At 36.5% G+C, this 18,913-nt stretch overlaps 1 protein-coding gene across 3 annotated transcripts in view; it reads right to left on the minus strand.

Annotated features, from left to right (window-relative positions):
* GRM5 (glutamate metabotropic receptor 5) overlaps positions 1-18,913 on the minus strand; it is a gene marked incomplete at both ends in the record, with an annotated part of 270,563 nt that overhangs the window by 24,871 nt on the left and 226,779 nt on the right. For all 3 annotated transcript variants that reach the window (XM_082775943.1, XM_082775942.1, XM_082775941.1), the window contains 4 exons: positions 43-982; positions 8,878-9,004; positions 13,007-13,175; positions 18,595-18,841. In XM_082775943.1, the coding sequence (XP_082632069.1) occupies positions 43-982; positions 8,878-9,004; positions 13,007-13,175; positions 18,595-18,841 (1,483 nt within the window). The remainder of the gene's footprint in view (positions 1-42; positions 983-8,877; positions 9,005-13,006; positions 13,176-18,594; positions 18,842-18,913) is intronic.

Raw genomic sequence — 18,913 nt, forward strand, 5'->3', positions numbered from 1 at the left:
AACATAGTTAATTCCCCACACTCACACAGTAGCAAACTTTACCTAAGGGTTTCACCAGATGATCCCCTTCTTTTCCACAGGTTCACCAGGCTGCTTGACCGGCTTGCAGCCGAAGATGACTTTCCATCCCCTACGTGCATGCGGACCACAGTCGATGTGGTGAACGCGCTGCGTACATTCCTTTCAGGCTTAGCAAGGATGATATAGACCTTGGGCACAAACATACAGCCAAGGGCCACCGTGGCACTCAGACTCACTGAGAAACACATGGTGATTATCTTGTAGTTGCTTCCAAAATATATTGGCACAAAAGCCAGCCAAATGATGCAGGTGGTATACATTGTAAAGGCAATATACTTCGCTTCGTTGAAATTAGCTGGGACATTTCTTGTCTTAAATGCATAAAAGGTGCAACTCAAAATTAATAATCCATTATATCCAAGGGGAGTTACAACACCCAAGTTGGTGGTGTTACAAATCAGGTAGACCTCTCGGATGCTTGGGTAATCATGCATTATATCAGGTGGCTCCATTATAAAGAGGGCAATAATTATGCCTAATTGTATACATATCAAAATAAATGCAATAACCAGTTGGGCACAGGCACTCATGAACCTAGGTTTCTTTGTACAAATTTTCTTCTTGCTGCCAGCCAGGATTCTTGCAATGCGGTTGGTTTTAGTTACTAGAGCAGAATAACTCATAGCTGGGGAGAGACCTATGCCAATTCGTTGAAGATAACAGTAAATCTGTTGAGGCTTTGCGATGAGACAGAAAGTGCACAAGTAACCCAAGCAGATGCCAGCTAGAATGATATAGCAAAGTTCTCGGCTGGATGATTTGACCACTGGAGTATCACGGTACATTATGAATATAGCTGTAACAAACAAGGTGGCCAGCAGACCCAGGCATGCAAAAACAACTGCTGCAATTGGTTCGGGATCACCCCATCTGAGATACTGGACTGGGATGAGGTCACAACCTACAGAAAAAAACAAAAACAAAAACAAAAACAAAAACAAAAACAAAACAAAACAAAACAAAAAAGAAGGTAAATTGAGGTATGCAAATTACAAATGACTTCACAATTTAGGACTTAAACAATCAGATTGCTTGCTGTTGGCTGGGTTAGACAGAAAGGGGTCAGCCTGTCTCAGGGTGGGTGGTGGTAAGGGACTTTTTCCCTATGGGGAAGGAGTGCTGGGCCTTTACCTGCCTATTCTCAGCAGTGAGGGTACTCTGGACATCAACCAGTCCAAATAAATCACGGAGTCTGGGACCTCAATATCTTGATGATCAGGAATAAATGGAGGCATCATTTCTGGGGGAGAATTTCTACATGAAAGAAGTCTGGTCCTTCCCTTTTATTTTCAGTGGAGCTTAAAGTATTTTCAAGGCTGTAACTGATATTCTTAATGTTAAAATCTTTCAATGAAAATGATATTAATATTACAATTAGATCTTCTGTCATTTAATTATTTCTGTATTCTATATTTCTATACAATTAATACTATAAAAATATAAGCAACCAAAATACAATGTTACAATCAATAGATTTTGTGGCAACATTAGAAGGCAAATAATTCTGCATTCCTGCAGAAACATCAGAAGAACTGGAGTAACTAAATCTTTGACATTACTGCAGTTATAGGATATACTTTTGCAGTCAATTCAGAGTAACAAAATTTTGCTCTTAGTGAAAGCAGATTAATTTTCCATTTGTATTTTAACTGCTTTGGTGTGAAAAGCTTTCTGTTGTAATAAAGTTATCACTATGTCTTAATGTAACAAAGACATTTAGATTTTCATGAAACACTCCCATGAGCATTCATTGACAATATCTATTTGACTCCTTTTGGTTTTAAAGGGTTTACTTATACAGAGTGAGGGAGACAACAAGGTATTTCATTCTGACTTCATCAAGATTAATGTAGCACAGGAATGGCATCATTAAAATTAGTTTATACCAGTGGGAGAAAGGTGAATACCAGAAAGCATACTCTGGTGTGTGAAGATATACCTCATGTGGGTTCTTCCACAAGTTTTATGAATGTGACCTCTAAATCCATTTCCAGATTCACCAAAATTTAATAAATGTTTTGGAGAAACAATTTGTTACTAGCTTCTAATGTTACTATAGATTCTTGGACAGGAAATTTGAAGAGAAAACATTTTTACCTGACAACTGGCCTTTACAAGCAGACAATGATATAGAGTCTGACTTTTGCACAGTTTCTAACACTGCAACAGAGGTGAAACATAGCCAAGCATTTCTCACTGTTTTCAGACTATTTCATGCCTTCCTTGTTTTATTACCCTTTTACCTTCTCTTAATAAAATACCTGAGAAAAGAGATGATTTTTTTTTTTTCCTCCATCACTTGGTGTATTTTGCAAGGGGAAAAGGGGCATGTTAAACTATGCAATGATTTATTCTTTAATTAAAATTTAAGAATTAGATATTCTTTATAAAACAAAGATTGGTGTGGTTTTCATATAACAGTTTTGCAGTTAATCATTTCTAACAGCACTTTGCAGAAAGAGGCAACTGGATTAAGTAAAAGACATATGGAAAAACAGCATTGTCACTGTTCAGATCGGGCTGATGACCAACATAATACCAAGGCAAATGATGAAAAATACTAACAAAAGAGCTCATTGATATCTCCTAAATAAGTGTATACTCAGTGGTCATTTAGACAAGATTCTGCTCCACAGCCCAGCTCTTACACTTCATCAACATCTCCAAGCACCTGCAAAGTCTTCTCTCCTTGCTGGCTCATAAACTCCAGGTGGAACAGAGCCAGCAGCCCTGTCTTGTGGTCTGCAGTGTACTAAGGTAATCTTTCACTTCTGGAAAGGCAGTTAGGAGCCAGTCCAATTTGGAGCAGGTGTAGAGCTGTTGTACTTTGTGCTCAGGAGTGTTCTGCTTCTGGGACCAGAGCCCCAGTAAAATTGGCATAAAACTATCTCTATGTTTCTCTAGCCAGACATAGCCAGTGGGAGTAAGGTACTCATCCATGTGAATAGCAAGAGAAGAAGATGATCTTTCATATTGCTTTAAAATTAGTTCATCTGGGGTAAGAGTTCACAGATGTGAAGCACTGTGGTATTGTCCCCATTTTCTGTGGATTTGACATTATTTTAATTTGTTATTACAGCCTCGACACATAAAAGATTTTACTGTGTCTTCACCATCCATAAATAAATCTTGAAAATAACTTTAGTAGTAGGCAATATAAAATATATAATTAAACTAGTTCTAAAGGTAAGCATTACAAACTAAGGCTTGTGAATAGGATACATTCTGCAAAGTGAAAGGAATTCACTTCCTTTCCTTAAGTGAAATCCCTTAAGTCAGCATTATGAACTAAAGTTCACTGACTCTGCACATGGAGAGGAAAAATGAGCAGCAAATTCTGCTGTTTTGTATGTTTTAGTGGATTAAGGCATCCTGGACAGTGAGTTAAACACCTTAACATAATACTTGTTTTTCTTTGCTTTCCACAGATTCTTTCATGAATATTAGGAGTTCAAACACCAAGGCTAAAACCTAAACAACATAGCAACTTTTTAGTTGAAAGAGATTCTCCACATAGGGCTTAGCACACATTATTAAGGTATATTGATGCCATGCTATTCTGAGAGGGGACATTTTTAACATTTCATTACTAACTTGTGGTGGCTTTAGCTTTGGGAATTTGAAATATTATAATCAATAGCTATTCGTCTTGTTCTGGTGGGACCTCTCATAATTGCTAAAACAGGAAAGCATATAGAGGTGACCATGTGTTGGCTAGGACCTGCTGCAGGTCCTAGGTTGGCACATTTACTATCCATGAAGGTGGGTTTGCATGGTCAATGGGTGTGGCTGAGAGCTGAGCATGTCTCTTCTGCATCCTCAGCAGAGTAGGAGCTGGGATTTGTCACATCCTAAACTACAACAGCTGGGGCCTCTGCATCTCAGGAGGTTTATTTTCAAGCAAGTCAACTATAACGATTTAACTCTGCATTGTAGCAAAAGGCAAGGCCATGAATAGTTAAAGTTTCTCTGCTATCACATGAGGAATGATTCCTTAATAAGAAATGTGCAGAGTGACAACTGATGAATTGCAACAATTTGGTACATCCATATGTTAGCTCTAATGTTTTGATTTAAATCTCACCCCCAAAAAATGCTGTCTTCATGAGTTTTAAATGTTTTGTTCAGAATATGTCATGATCAGCAAACTTTCCATAATGTAAGGAACAATTACAAGTGGATCCTTCTGGCTTTCTTGACAAGTCCCCCTTCATCCAGCCCAGGAACCTCTAAGAGCTGTTCATTGAGCTCAACATTCTTGAACCAGCTCACATTGGCATGAAGTGCTGTGTGGCTCATGCTAGATACTTGGAATTTAAATAGATTAGAATCTAAAGTCCTTATCTTACGTGAAACAAGAAACTGAGGGAAGAAAAGTCCACAAATCCAATGACAAGGGAAGTGAGAAAATGACAGACAGAGGTCCTGGTCATAATATTGCTACCTGAACACTTAACTCATCCTCATCTGCTTTTTCCCAACAGGCTGATGTGAGAAGGAATTACTGAAATGGCTATATTTCATTTGGAATAAAAAGTAAAAGGAAAGGCAGGACATGGAAGCTCAGGATGAAAATTAGATTTTAACTCTTCTGAAGAGTATCTATAATGCTGAAATGATCCGGACAAAAAATAGTGTCCCTCTTCTACCCTCCATCTGAATTATAGTCTTAATAATTATGATCAAAAACAGGACCTTAATAATGTTTCAGCAGAAAAATCAATGTCAGCACAGGCTAAATTGTGTTCTGCCTTATGCTCACAACTGTCAGACAATTGCTGAAATTACCAATGGTTATAACTTTATTACAAGCTGTGATAGAAGAAAGCCACTTCACAGCAGCATTTACTTTAGGAAAATATTTCAGGCACAGATATGAATGTTATTTTTCATTCAGGTTCTGAACTTATGAGACATCCAGGCTTCAGACCCCCCCACACATCACAGCCCAGATGGGCAGGTTGCAGGAAGAAGCAGCCAACCCCTGCAAGGATGTGCCATATTTCAATGTGAATATTGCCCCTGCCCTTAGCCCCATGGGCAGTGTGCACCAGGGCTCCTGGAGCTCAAGGAGCTACTTGTTTTCTGCTGATCTCACTAACAGCACACGCAATGCTTGGAGGGAGCCATTCCGTTGCATTTCTCAGTGTAGACCAGTGCAAGCCTAGGCTTGGGAAAGAGCATGCTGTGAACAGGATACAGAACCAGTGTGTTCAGAGCCCACTGAAATGACTGTGTCACTTAGAGGTGGTGTCATTTTTTCAGTCCTTTCTGTTCAGGGATTGTTTGGATGCTCCAGTTCTCACCTGGCACTTTCAAATAAGAAGCTTAGATCAATAATGCTACTGTTGTGGGCATATTGCATCTTGTCAGGTGAAAAAATCTTTAGTGACTATAGCAAAATATATATTTGTGACTGTAATTTAACATCTAATACAATAATTTAACACAATAATTTTTGTGACTATAGCCTTATCCATGAACGTCAAAGAAAACTTTTCAGGAACTGTTAAATACTTCAGCTCCTATGTTCATTTGAATCTAATTAAGAAAATCAAATAACCGTCATATTTGGAGTACACAAGGAGTGAGGAAAATGGCAATATAGCCTGTAGATAATCCAAATGTCACTTAATTAATATCATCTGCTTTCTTTGTTATCCCTGAGGTTACTAGACAAAACTGTTTCTGTTATTGTTGAGTGTTGTCCCTGAATCACAGAAAGAGGGAATAATTGTCTCTCCCCTCCACTCCCAAATTCCCCTTAAAATTGTCATTAAAACAATCACTAGAGATAACTGGAGCAAGGTGTTCCTACAGCCACTGACAAAGCTATGGACTGCTGGTTTGCCTGTCTGGTCTTCCCAAGGTACTCCTTCTGAATGCAGAAGGTCATGTCCTCAAAGTAAGCTGTTTTTCTTGGAGAACCAAAAAGCTGTCCTCATCAGTCTACTGAAAAATTCATTGCATTGAGATTTGGATCAGAGATGTTAAGAAAATCAATTAATTTACATCTAAATACACCTAGCATTCATTTCTTTTCCTTCTGCTGTGAAAGTAACACCATGAGGAAGAGTGGAGAAGTGAGCATATAATTCTGGACGTCAAACCATGAGTTTCTACTGCTATAATTGAATATGGCTCAGCCACCCGAGTTGACTCCTGTGTGAAGTAGTGCTGTCAGGTATGGGTGTTTTTAACACAATGCATGAGGAAGAAAGGGAGCTACAGTAGATTGAAAAATACATCTTGACACTAAGGCAGGAGGAAGAAATGGACTTGGAGTTCATTTTGAGATGGTATACGTAGACTGGGGAGAAAAGGAAGAGAATTAAGTCTGTGTTCAAGGAAGAGCCTGTGCCCTGGGGAACATTTTGTGCACAAGCGATGAGACAAACATTTAAGAGGAAATAAAATATTGGCAGCTAAACATTGTCTTTCTAGCCTCAGCTTCTTTTCTAGATGGACATATTTTCCAGTAACTGATTTAATCAAGAGAAACTCTTCCTTCCACTTGTCTTTCCCTTTGGACTTGCTAAGCCTTATTGTACTTGAGATCTCACAGCTCTTTTTCTGTTCTGAGAACAACTTTGTTTTCCTACACATATTGCATCCCTTCTGTCTTCTCCCCTCCTGCATCTGATATTCCACAGGTGGCTGAAAAAAACAACACTAAACCTTGTTTCTTTCTGTGTGCAACATCCTAGCCGTTACCTGCTTTATATATTGATGTTTGTGGCACAAAAGTGATGCTGGTCATTGAGCACAAGAAAGATGAAGTAATGTTTTGTTGTGTGAGCCAAGAAAGGATTCCAAAAATGTTTTTATCCAAGTTTAGATCTCTGGCAGACAGTGAGGTGCTGCTCCACATTGAAAGCCTTTTCAGTTGCATGGATGATATATTTACTGGAGATGCAAAACCAGGACTCTTATATGAAAGTGACAGTGCAAGGAAGACTTACTCTAATGAGTTTTTATGTGTAGCCTTGTGGAGTTAACCTAACCTAAGATATGGCTTTACTTGGCAGCAAAGAGGCATGGACTGCTGCAGTATCAGATGTAGGGATATTTCAAAGAGACTGGTGCATGCTTTGTAAAAATAACATTTTTATTTTTTTAATATATATATTTTTTTCCTAATTAGAATACAAAGTACACTTCCTTCTCCTCACTTTTAATTCACATGTGTTACTAAATTTTATGCTGCAAACAAGGTTAGACTGAGAGGCAGTTTCTTTACAAGCTGAAAAAGTTGGGGCTATAAATATGATCATAAAAATATACAGCTCAATATATTATATGGATAAACAGGGAATAGAATTTTTAAAATCTGTTTTTGATACAAGGCTAAATAAGACCAGATCCAGCCATCATGTGAACAGTAATTTAGATGGGAACTACAGAGCCATGAAGCTATGATGGTGGGTGTCCTGTTACCAGGAATGCATACAGCAGTACTCGTGGAAGCTTAACAGGGTTCGGTGTCCAAATACTGTCTGCTGAATTTGTTCCTGGCTGAAGAGCAAGGGCTAGATCTGCTGAGGAGCATTGCTTGGCACTGATGTCCAAGAGGTTATGTGTGCGTGTCAGCTTTGGTCCCCGTAGGACAACACATAAAATGCATGTCTAAAGCCAGATGAATGGTTTGCAAAATGTAGCAGCACATGTATTATACGAAGCAGTTGGCTTGACTAAAGATATCTACTTTCCTTTAAAATAACCAGAGCTAGGTAGAAAATTGTTGATTCATCCCACAGGGCCTTTCAAAGTGCCACCTTCTCCTGCTCTTGCATCCTGAGGGCAAAATTTACCTTCAAAAGGTAAATCCTCCCACAAGCCCAGACTAATGCCTTGGCTGAGGCCAAGACCTGTGTGCCCCAGGTAACCAGCAGAAAGCATTGAACCCCAAGGCTACCCTGGTGGCTGTTCTCTTTGCTTTGTCTTATGCACAGTTCATACAGGCTAATTACCCCAAATTCTCTGAGTCAGTGGGCAGTTCCCATCACCCATGTTTCAGAACTGGACTCTCTGCTGATCAGATTAAGCACTTAGAGCTTTCCCTCCTTACCTAGTTAGCAGCTGCTGATCTAGTTGATCTACTTTGGGCAAAAATTCAGGTGCTCATTGAAACAAAGATGTGATCTGGGATCTGCCACATGTCAGACAAGAGTCCTGGTGTTTGAAGAGTTGACTGTTTGCAATAGTTGACCTTCATAAATTAACCAGGCTTGACCAGGCCTGGTCCCTGCAATGTTGAATTTTGGATTCTGATGGATGGCCTAGCTAGAATGTGAACCTGAGCTTTCTGTGTAGTCTGCACTGTCTGTTTGGAGCACTCCTACTGACAGAAGCAGTAATTGCAACTACTAGTTCAGAGTAAAAAGGAGATATATCACAACTCCTTTGTGCCTGCTTGGGAAGAAAATAAAACCATCTAAAATCTCATCTCCCTTAATAACTTTTCCAATGATAACTCATTTTTTCTACCTGTTTGATGAAGCTTGTGATCTACATCACCTATTTGGTGTTAGGACAGCTTTGAATTCAAAACCAGGATTAGATTTTTTTATTTCTAGCTCCAGTAATTCATGCCTTTAGAGAGCAGCTCAATTTAATGAGGCTCCTGGATCTCAAGGCAAGATGACAAATACCAGTCTTAGTTCAAATTTCAGTTTTATCCCTCAGCTCAATCTGATTGAAACAGTCCTGATATTCACTTACATATGGCTTTTGTTTCTTCATCTTAACAGATGAACATTTTAATTGACAACATAAACACATCCATAACCTATTTACCTGTAAGTTCATCGTTGGGCCAGGAGCCGAGCTGGCAGGCCTTGCATGTGTATTCATCAGAGACGTATTCATTCTCTTTACAAGGGGTGCAGGTCCAACAGCAACTGACTTCTCCTTTACGGATCACCTGAGACAAGAATCAACATTTGGTTTAGCAACACGAATATACTTTCCTGCTGCCCTTGTTGCTAATTTGATTTCTTTTTTTCTTTTTCTTTTTCTTTTTCTTTTTCTTTTTCTTTTTCTTTTTCTTTTTCTTTTTCTTTTTCTTTTTCTTTTTCTTTTTCTTTTTCTTTTTCTTTTTCTTTTTCTTTTTCTTTTTTTTCTTTTTCTTTTTTTTTCTTTTTTTTTTTTTTGAGAGAGAGAGAGATTTTTTATCTTTTAATTTTATTTTAAAGATAACTCCTTTTCATGATATGTTTGCTTATCCAAAACCATGACCCGAGTTCTCAGTTTTCACACCATGTAAGTACCAGTAGAAAAAAAACATTTACTGAACAAAAGTATAGATGGGGTTACAGTACCACAACCTGTGATTTATCCCTCTTTTTGAAAAAATTAGTAAAATTCAAAATTTCATAAATGTCAATGTGCAAACAGAAACCAATGCATGATACTCAAGGCATATACCTCACTACATTGTGGTTAATACAGGGAATCATGTCAGCAACATCATTTAAAAGAATCACAGAATGATTGAGGTTGGAAGGGCTCTCTGAAGGCTATCTGGTCGAACTTGCCCTGCTCAGGCAGGTATACCCAGAGCATGTGGCCCAGGACTTCAAAAGCCCATGGGAGGAGACTCCACAACCTCTCTGGATAACCCATGCCAGTTATCACCCCCACAGAACAGAAATGCTTCCTTAAGTCTTGTGTTCTTGTCTACATCCATTGCCTCTTGTCCTGTCACTGGGCACCACTGAGAAGAGCTTGAGTGTTCATTAACCAAAGATTTTTGGGTGGTTGTTTTTCATCCACTTGTGAGTAATTTTCTAAAACAGATTTTTTCCAAACATTAAACTGAGCATCCTCTTCCAGAATCATTTAGATTACTGCATTTCTAATTAACATTTAGGAGTGAGAATGTTATCTTCATCCATTTTAATATCTGACCTGATTTCTTGTTTTATAATGTGCTACCAAATGATATTGCATACTCATGATTGAGATGCAGATTTTTCAAGATCCTTATTTATCATCTCTGGGCATTGAAAACATCTGTGCTTCTTGTCAATATGTATTTCTTTTGAAAGAGAAGTATTCCCAGTCTCTCTGTTCTTTCCAAACAATTTATAAACAAATAGTTCAAATTATTGCATAAGAAGGAGGTTGACTTAGATTTTGGGTGGCTGTTTTTGTTGTTGTTGTTGTTGTTGTTGTTGTTGTTTTGTTTTGTTTTGTTTTTTAATGATGAATTTAGAAGGGGACTTCAAAACCAAATGCCTTTTTATAATAATTTCAATAAATGAAATGCAAAGGAGTGTAACCGAAAAGGACTTTATTGCTCATATTGCTTTTTACAATACAGTAGTGAAAAAATGTTTAATTTGCATCTTTTCATCAGCAACATGAGGACTTGAAAACTACAATTTGGGGTTTTGTTTTTAAAATTGTAGAGCATGAAAAGAGGTAAAAATCACCTGAATAGCTAAACTTGGAGAAAAGCAGCAAGAGCATAAATGATTTGTTCTATAAGGGTTTAGACTACAGCTACTTGCAAAGCAGCATATCTGTCCTCCAGAAAAATTCACATCTTTGGATCTGTTCTAGTTCAAAATGAAAGAAAAAAACAAAAACATGATCTTTTTAAATATATTGTGTTTGGGAAAACAAATTTTCAGAAAACTTGTACTAATTTTTAGACATTTTGGTAAATGATGCATTATAAAAATCATCATTTTACACCATCTAAAACACTGAAGAAAGTGAAATGTCAAAATAGAAACCATATGGTATTATTAAAACAATTTTATCAAAGCAATTCATTTACAGCTTTCTATTAAACTTTTCAACAAACCAACTTCTTAAATTTCTTCTAAAAGACTTAGAATTTGACAAATCTGACAGAAAACTAGTACACTGAGTATTTTTTTCCCAGCTCTAACTGTGATTATATATCTTTCTCTAGGAATCAAAAAAATTGTTCTCAACCACTCAGAATCATGTCAGATACTTTGTATATAATCATTTAGCCAACTACTTCTTCATCCTTTTATTTGTCATTTCTTGAACATTTTTGTGTGAACACTTTTAACAATGAAGCAATCTTTTCCATCCCTTTAAAAAAAATAAAAATAAATTAAAAAAATATTTCACGCTCTTCTTCTCATTGTCTAATTCTTTGAACCTGTACTTGTTTGAATAATTGTATGTCTTTACATTATTTCAAGTGTATAGAGTTAGGTAGTGTTTGGATTTTATCCTGTCTTGCAGATGAATATACCAAATACTGCTGAGTAATAGCATATTATTACATGAAACTTTCAAATTCCTCCATAATAACTCATTTCCACAGGATTCTGTAAGAAAACAACCGTGGAGTTACTCAGGGTCAAGCTTTCCCCACCATCTGTGAATGCCATAAAGATAAGAGATTGTAACATAAACTTTGAGATTTATAGTCAACAGCCTAAAGCAGAGCATAAAGAAAACTTCAGATACCGGACTTCAAGTATATGCACATATATAAGTGTGTGATGAACTGCCTTGACAGAGAAGAATCCTCCTGGGAGTTTCCTTGAAAGCATAAGCAGAAGGTGGAAGGAACCTTAATGAAGGTTAATGAAGACACCTCCCATCAACTGAGCTGTGGACACATTGTAAAGGATCTCAGAGACACCCTGTTCTGAAATAATATCTGTTTGTCCATATCTATCCTCTCAGATATATGTATTTGTATCTGGAGAAGGTTAGCATGCTGTAAAACTATGATTAATTACTGTGGGTGTAATTCATCCCACTCCTTTATGTGTCTGCTGAAAGTGTGTTCTTATCTGAACCAACTGTCCCACAGTGAAAAGAAGTGCTTCTATATCAAGATTCGTCTTTTCTATTTTTGAATCCTAACTGAGAATGAGAGGATTCCTGATCTTGAAAAATCTACGTATCACCACTGACTATAAAGAAAGTTTGAAAATCTCATATAACTTTATATGCATGCACTAGAGACACATGCATTCAATCTGATGAAACTCGTTTACTGGCTGCCAAAAACCAGCCAGTGAATAAATCATGGTAACTGTCCTAAAACTGCACAAGACTGAGAAGAGTTTCACCCTCTGTGTTGCAGAGCATGGTCAGCCTCCCATCAGCCCCTGCTCATATTCCAGTGAAATGGCAGAAATTAAAATTGCCTTCCCCCCCCCCACCCAATCTTAGCCACTCTGTTGTCCCTACTCATCCCTTCAGTCCATGAATTTTCATGTAAATGTCTGCAAGGTAAGACAAGGACTTGCAGCATTTTTAGATCATTAGTGTCACGGGATGCTGAAGAATAACAGAATACCATTAATATATGACAGATTTGTGCAGTCCCACTCCTTACACCAACAAGGAAAGGGAGGAAGGAAAAATCTAAAACCTAAAGAAGAAATTAAATGATAAAACAGGTATGATTAAAAATAAATAAATAAATAAATAAAATGTTACTTACTAAAATTTACTTACTTTTCCTGTAGTTCTAAGTAGCAGTAGTTAATGATGTTCTCTGAAGATACCACAGATGCAAGGTCTGAGTAATAATGTCCCAGTTTAAGTGCCTATGTCTAGCACTGAATTAGTAGCAATTATTACTTATGAATTACCTGCAATTGTACTGACAAGTCCCAGTCAGGGATTTGCACTCCACTGAATCAGATATTAACAAAATATGAAACAAAATGAAATAAAACAAACAAAAAAAAGCAAAACCTGCTCTAAAACATTTGGAATGAAAGAGTAAAAAAGGTAACAAGAAAATAGCAATTCATGAAAACAGTGAGAACACTATGATCCGAGTAAGAACTATATACATAAGTTTGTACACTTTAATTAAGATGTAGGTTACTGTCTCCATGCAAGAGTCAGAAAAATCCTGTTTTCAAATTTCATGGCTATGCAAACAACTAAAATAAATGGAGAAAATATTTACCTTTATCTGGCCTTTTTCACAGGGTTCACTGCACACAGATCTGATGATATTATTTTTCTCTGACCATATTTCATCATCATCCATTTTCAGCTCACCATTGTCCCAGCTGCCAACATTGATATAATCAAAGTAGTCTTTCCCCATTTTCTTAAAATTCATGATTTCGTATCTTTGGAAACACAAAGGGAAAATAAGCTGAGTTTAGGAGAGCATCATCTGATCTAGTGAGAGATGTCTCTGTCCATGGCAGGGGTGTTGGATTAGATGTTGTTTTAAAGGTGCATTCTAATCCAAACCATTCTCTAATTTTATTATCACAAAATGTTTCACATTAAAATAACACTATACAGTCAACATCAAGCTCATTAAAAGTAATTGAAAAATTTTCAGCATTATGCTTGTCCTTGAGGTTCTCCCAATATATATATATATAAAAAAATATATATATATATGCATATATATATTTTATATATATATAATATATATAATATATATAATATATATTATAATATATATAATATATATAATATATATAATATATATAATATATATAATATATTATATATATATATATATGCATATATATATATGCATATATATATATATATATATTGATTTCACGATCTTTCTTTTCCTTTTGCATTTTAATTTATTTTCTTCTGACACCCTGAAAATTCACTGAACCCTCAGAGGCTAAATGACTGAGCTCTTCAGACTGTTTATTTCTTTACAGAATACAATGAAACAAGACAAGATTTAGGCATTGAAATGTACTAAGTAGGGAACCTCAGCTATTCTATTTCCCTTTTATAGCAGATGCAGAGAAATCTAAACACATGATGGTGATTCCCAATATCAGATGCTCCTCACTGTCTGCAAGTGCCCATTTAGCTGTTGAGATTAAGCCAGGTAAGTGAGGTAGAAGCCATCTAGACCTTCAGAATGAAAAGACTTTGCATAACACAATTTGGTGTGACACCTGGAGAGGTATGAGACATCAGGCACAGACTCCAGGACTCTGGGACTTGCTGGAGTCTTCAGGAAGACCCGATCCAGAGGCACTGCTTCTTTATTTCATTTTTTCTTTCACAGCATTGTAGCATCAAAAGCTATTATCATCCATCCACACAACCCACTTCACATTTAAATAATACATCAGTGACCAGAACATGTTTAATTCCTCATAGAATACAGTACGGAAGGAAAAGACTATTCATACCTCAGTTCTAGACTGCTTCCGGGTAAGACCTTTTTAACCTTTATTAACAGAAGTGTTAACAGTACAGCCAGAGCTGATCCCAGTGTTCAGGCTGACATTTCTCCCTCTCCTCTTCCTCTTATTAGCTCCCACGGAGTCCTAATGAAAGTCTGTGGAGCAGCCTAGGATTCACCAGCCTCCTACTGCCATGCTAAACACCAGGCCACCTTTCTGCCATACAGGTCAGTTATTTTGGCACTTATTTGTAATTCATGCTTAGACAGTTGGGCAGTTCCTGAAGTAATGACGTTATCTGTTCTTTACTTCCTTCTCAGTGAATTTTGCAGTAATCACACTAAGCAACATGATATTCACTGATGAAAAATAAACAAAAAGTATAGACAGAGAATGAATATGAATGCCATCATAGGCCCATAAAACCTGGCTGGATCATAAGCGAGGAGCCTACATTTTCCTGGCAACAGGCAAAAAAATAGTCCTCAGGAGAAAGCGTATTGACTGAGTTGGATCAAGAGTGATATTGTCAGAGTACACATTATGAAGCCCAATGTACAGATAATGAAAAGAACCAACCCACTAAATCATATAGTCTCTTAAATAAGATACTTAAAGCTCTCTTATAAGTTTTGAGGTAATGGCTTTGAGACTAGCAAGCAGTAATCATGCTATAACATCAATATTTTTTCCAGGCTGACATAGTGCATATATATAATAAAACTCTTCTGTGATGCTTGTCTCCATCCTTGGATCTTAGAATGCTTTAAATGAAGAGATAAAGTCTAACTGTCTCAGTGAAGAGACTATGTTAGGGAGTCAATGCCAAAGTCACATAAAGGTCAGGATCAGGACTGCAAGCAACCTGTGAAAGAAAATGGAAGTGAAGCCTGATTGAATGGATGATATGTCATTACCCATATCATGAGAGTCTTGAATTGTTCCAAAACAAGAAGAAATGAATGATAACATAGCTAGGAAGAAAAAATTATGATTATCCTAGATTTAGAATATCTTACTTTCCATCCTGTACAAAGAAGTGTCCACAACCTTGAGACTCAGCTACCTTGTCAAAGTTACAGAAGTGAATACCAGACTGACACAAATTAATTTATTTCAGATAATGCATACACAAACCCAAATAAACAGGTTGATTTTATACATGTTTAATTTTTTTTTTTTTTTTTTTTTTTCTGAGGTCCACAGACACAGTTTGTTCAAGGATAAACAGACTAACTCAAAAGTTAGCCCCAAATCCCTTGTGGGGTCTTTATTCAGTATTGTCAGGACATCAAGACTCCTCTGAGGGTTGCTTTGTTAAAGCTGTCAATTCAGAGTTTTATGGGCAGATGAACAAAAGTACTGCCAATGCTCATCAGACCACAAGGAACTAAAATAGTTATCCCTCCAGTAGCTGCAGATTAGTTCCATGCATACATCCTAGGGGAAATACTGGAAAGAAACCTGACAAATTAAATAAACCTATTGCCTCCATGTATAGTGTCTCTCACAAGACCTTTGAGGAGAACAGTGCTGGTGGACTGATAGTAATAGCCAGACTCAGGAAGTCTATTTCTACAGTGGAAGTTCATGAATCACTGGTTCTCTGGAGCTTTCTTGAGTTATTGCAGGGACAGTTTATCACTTTAGGATAGGAGAGACCAGATGGTGCAATAACACATTTCCAGCAGTGCCCTAATCGCAGTGCAAAACACTTGTTTCAAATCAGAAGTGCCACAAAGTTGCTGAGAATCCCTATCCTGTTGGTAGAAAAACCAAAATATTAGCATCTTGTTCTTTTTTTTTTTTTTCTTTTTCTTTTTGTTTTGTTTTGTTTTGTTTTGTTTTTTTCTTGATTTTTCAATTTTTTTCTTTGGAGTTTCCATAGTAGTTACAGGTATTTGTTATTTCCCCAAGAAATCATAGATGTTGCTATTTTATTTTATTTTATTTTATTTTATTTTATTTTATTTTATTCTATTTTTTTTATTTTTTATTTTTTTTTCCATGCCTTCTATCCCTCCTAAAGTAAGCCAGACTATCTATCTGCTTAAGCTCAGCATATAGATAAAGGATTTTGGAATAGGACCAGGACTGGAAGCATCTTGTGAGATTAATCATCTGATGTATAGTATCAAAACCCTTTTGCTCTACATTGAAATCCCAAGCTATCTAGGTCAGAAAGGCCTTTTATGTTGTGTTTCCCTGCTTAACACCACCACCACAGTACAGCTGTGAGGATTTAAATTTCTGTTTAACAAAGTGAAGATGCAGATATCAACAAAAGTGAACAGGGTACATGAGTCATTCCACTACAACTGCACCCTCTCTCAGCTGTTGTACGTAGTATTTGACAGTGTTCAAATGACTAGAAACTACTAAAAACCTGGGAATTAAAGATGGTGCTTCCTACAAACCCTTAAGCACTAAACAGCAAATTTTTACTCACTGTTGGCTAATTGAAGCACATAGTCTGTATTTAATCACACGACAATTTTAGGAGAAGAGGGAACAAAGACCCATGTTTCTAAAATGACCGAGTTCTGAGTACATTTTTTCCTCTCACACATTTAATTAGTTTGAGTAGACAGAGCACTACAGTATCTCACACACATGGAGGACCCATGCTCTACAGTGAAACACTGATGCTCTACAGTGCCTTGAGCAAATAACTGCACACAATATAATTCTTTCATCTTGTTCCTTAGAATTTAATATTGAGTATAAAGAGACAAAAGACATTCAGTTAAGTTCCTTGCAAGAAATGCAATTAAAGCATTATTTTTAAGCATGCCTACATGAGGAAAAGGTAAAGATAAAGGTCTCTTTGAAAAATGTAGATGTTGTCATTGGTGTATGGTGTTACATGTCATTTGTTTGCTGAAGTCTTCAGTCTTTCTGCAAGAAATGAGTGAAAAAGAGACAGGTATAAGGTAGGATGCAATCTACTGCATCCAAACATCATTACATTCAAATGGGAATCTTTTAAGAAAAGTCTTTTTAAAAAATTATGTCAGAAAAATCTAGACTGCGCACTTTTCTTCAGAATTCAGCTATTTGTAAAAATAAAAATGTTTAATGGAAGACAGCCTTGCTCACCAAAACAGTGATGAAAATAAATTTCCATCCAAATTTTTCCTGGATTCCTGCCAGTTTGTGTTTTTCTCCTGCCAGCTCATGGTGCAGTTCCTTAGAGTCTGAGCATGAAGATTTCTGAAATATGTGTCTCCAGAGAACTGGTTAAAGCAGACTCTTTTGTAAGTGGCTGGCCTGCTATCATTTGGGGAGAATGCTGACATAAAAGTTTTTCAAATAAAATGAGAAGAAAAAAAAAAAAAAAAAAAAAAAAAACAACACTGAAATTGAAGAAAACTCGGAGAATACAGAATTTGAGTAATGAATGCACTGGATGAACAGTTTTCCCTCTAGTTTATCTGTTTACACAATGTCATCAAACAGATATTTAAAAACTTCCCAATAATTCAGACAGAAAGGGCTGCTTCAATCAAACTGAAATAAATGTAGTGAATGAGACAGGAATCAATCCACTGAACTGTAAGGATAAATAAATATACTTTGAATGCTATCACACTTGCTGTTCATCTTCTGACAGTTCAGTAAGCAGAAACCTAGGAAAAAAATCTCATGACTATTCTGAATATGTACTTCTATATAGACAATACATATATGTCATAAATAAACAAACAAAAAAAACCCTCTCAGATATTTAATTTATCAACAAAATGAGCTTGGTTTTAATTCAATTTAGTTTATGTCAGCACAATATAAAATAATATTATGCAATAATATTAATTATTATGATTAATATGTTTTTATATATGTAGTAATATATTCATATATTAATATATATGTCTGTTATGCAAGTGTTTGTTATGACTTTATTTGGAGGGTAATGAAGTAATTTTTAATTATTTAGATGGGAAAAAAAATCCCAGATAAATATATACATCTATTTTATAGCTTAGATTTCTTAATAAAGAAACTATATCCAGGTGATTATTCAAATAATGACTGCTTAACTCTTGAACACATGTTTTTAAATACTAAAAGAGAGAGAGAGGGTAATGCTATTGTGGACATCATGGTATATGAACATAAAATTGAAGGTCTCATGGTTTATTGTTCACACAGGAAGACTGTACCTGAAAGCTCTTCTCTTTTCGTCAACCATAATTTAGATATCATTAAAATTATTCATTAATGAAAAGAGTTATTTTGGAAAAATAAGCTCAGAAAGCATGAAAATATGAAAAATAAAGTGTGAGATCTTAGTTCTGATGTCAAGTGGGAATGCATCTACTTTGTACAGTTAGCATGTCTGGTATTTAAGAAGTTTGACAGATGTTAACATTACCTCCCTGGTGAGTCACCATTCTCATCAAACAGGATCATGTCCCCAGAGACCCCAGTAAAGTTGGTCTTCATGAGGGACTCCAGGAGCTTCCGGCCATCAATGGGCTTCATGGCGTCACAGAGGCCTACATAGCCCGGACACAGCGACAGCTGCATGTTGTGGAGGCCGTACGCCATCGAGTATATCGCATTGATTACAAAACCCATCTTGGAGTCCTGAACGTGCTGCGTTCTCAGAGTCATCTGGCCTGTTGGGGAAGATCAGAAAGCAGGTTTTTAGTGTACAGGGCTGAAATACAATCAGCTCCTTAGACACCTGT

This window comes from Aythya marila (genome assembly GCF_965140915.1).
Source record: "Aythya marila genome assembly, chromosome: 1".
In the NCBI taxonomy this organism is placed as follows: domain Eukaryota; kingdom Metazoa; phylum Chordata; class Aves; order Anseriformes; family Anatidae; genus Aythya; species Aythya marila.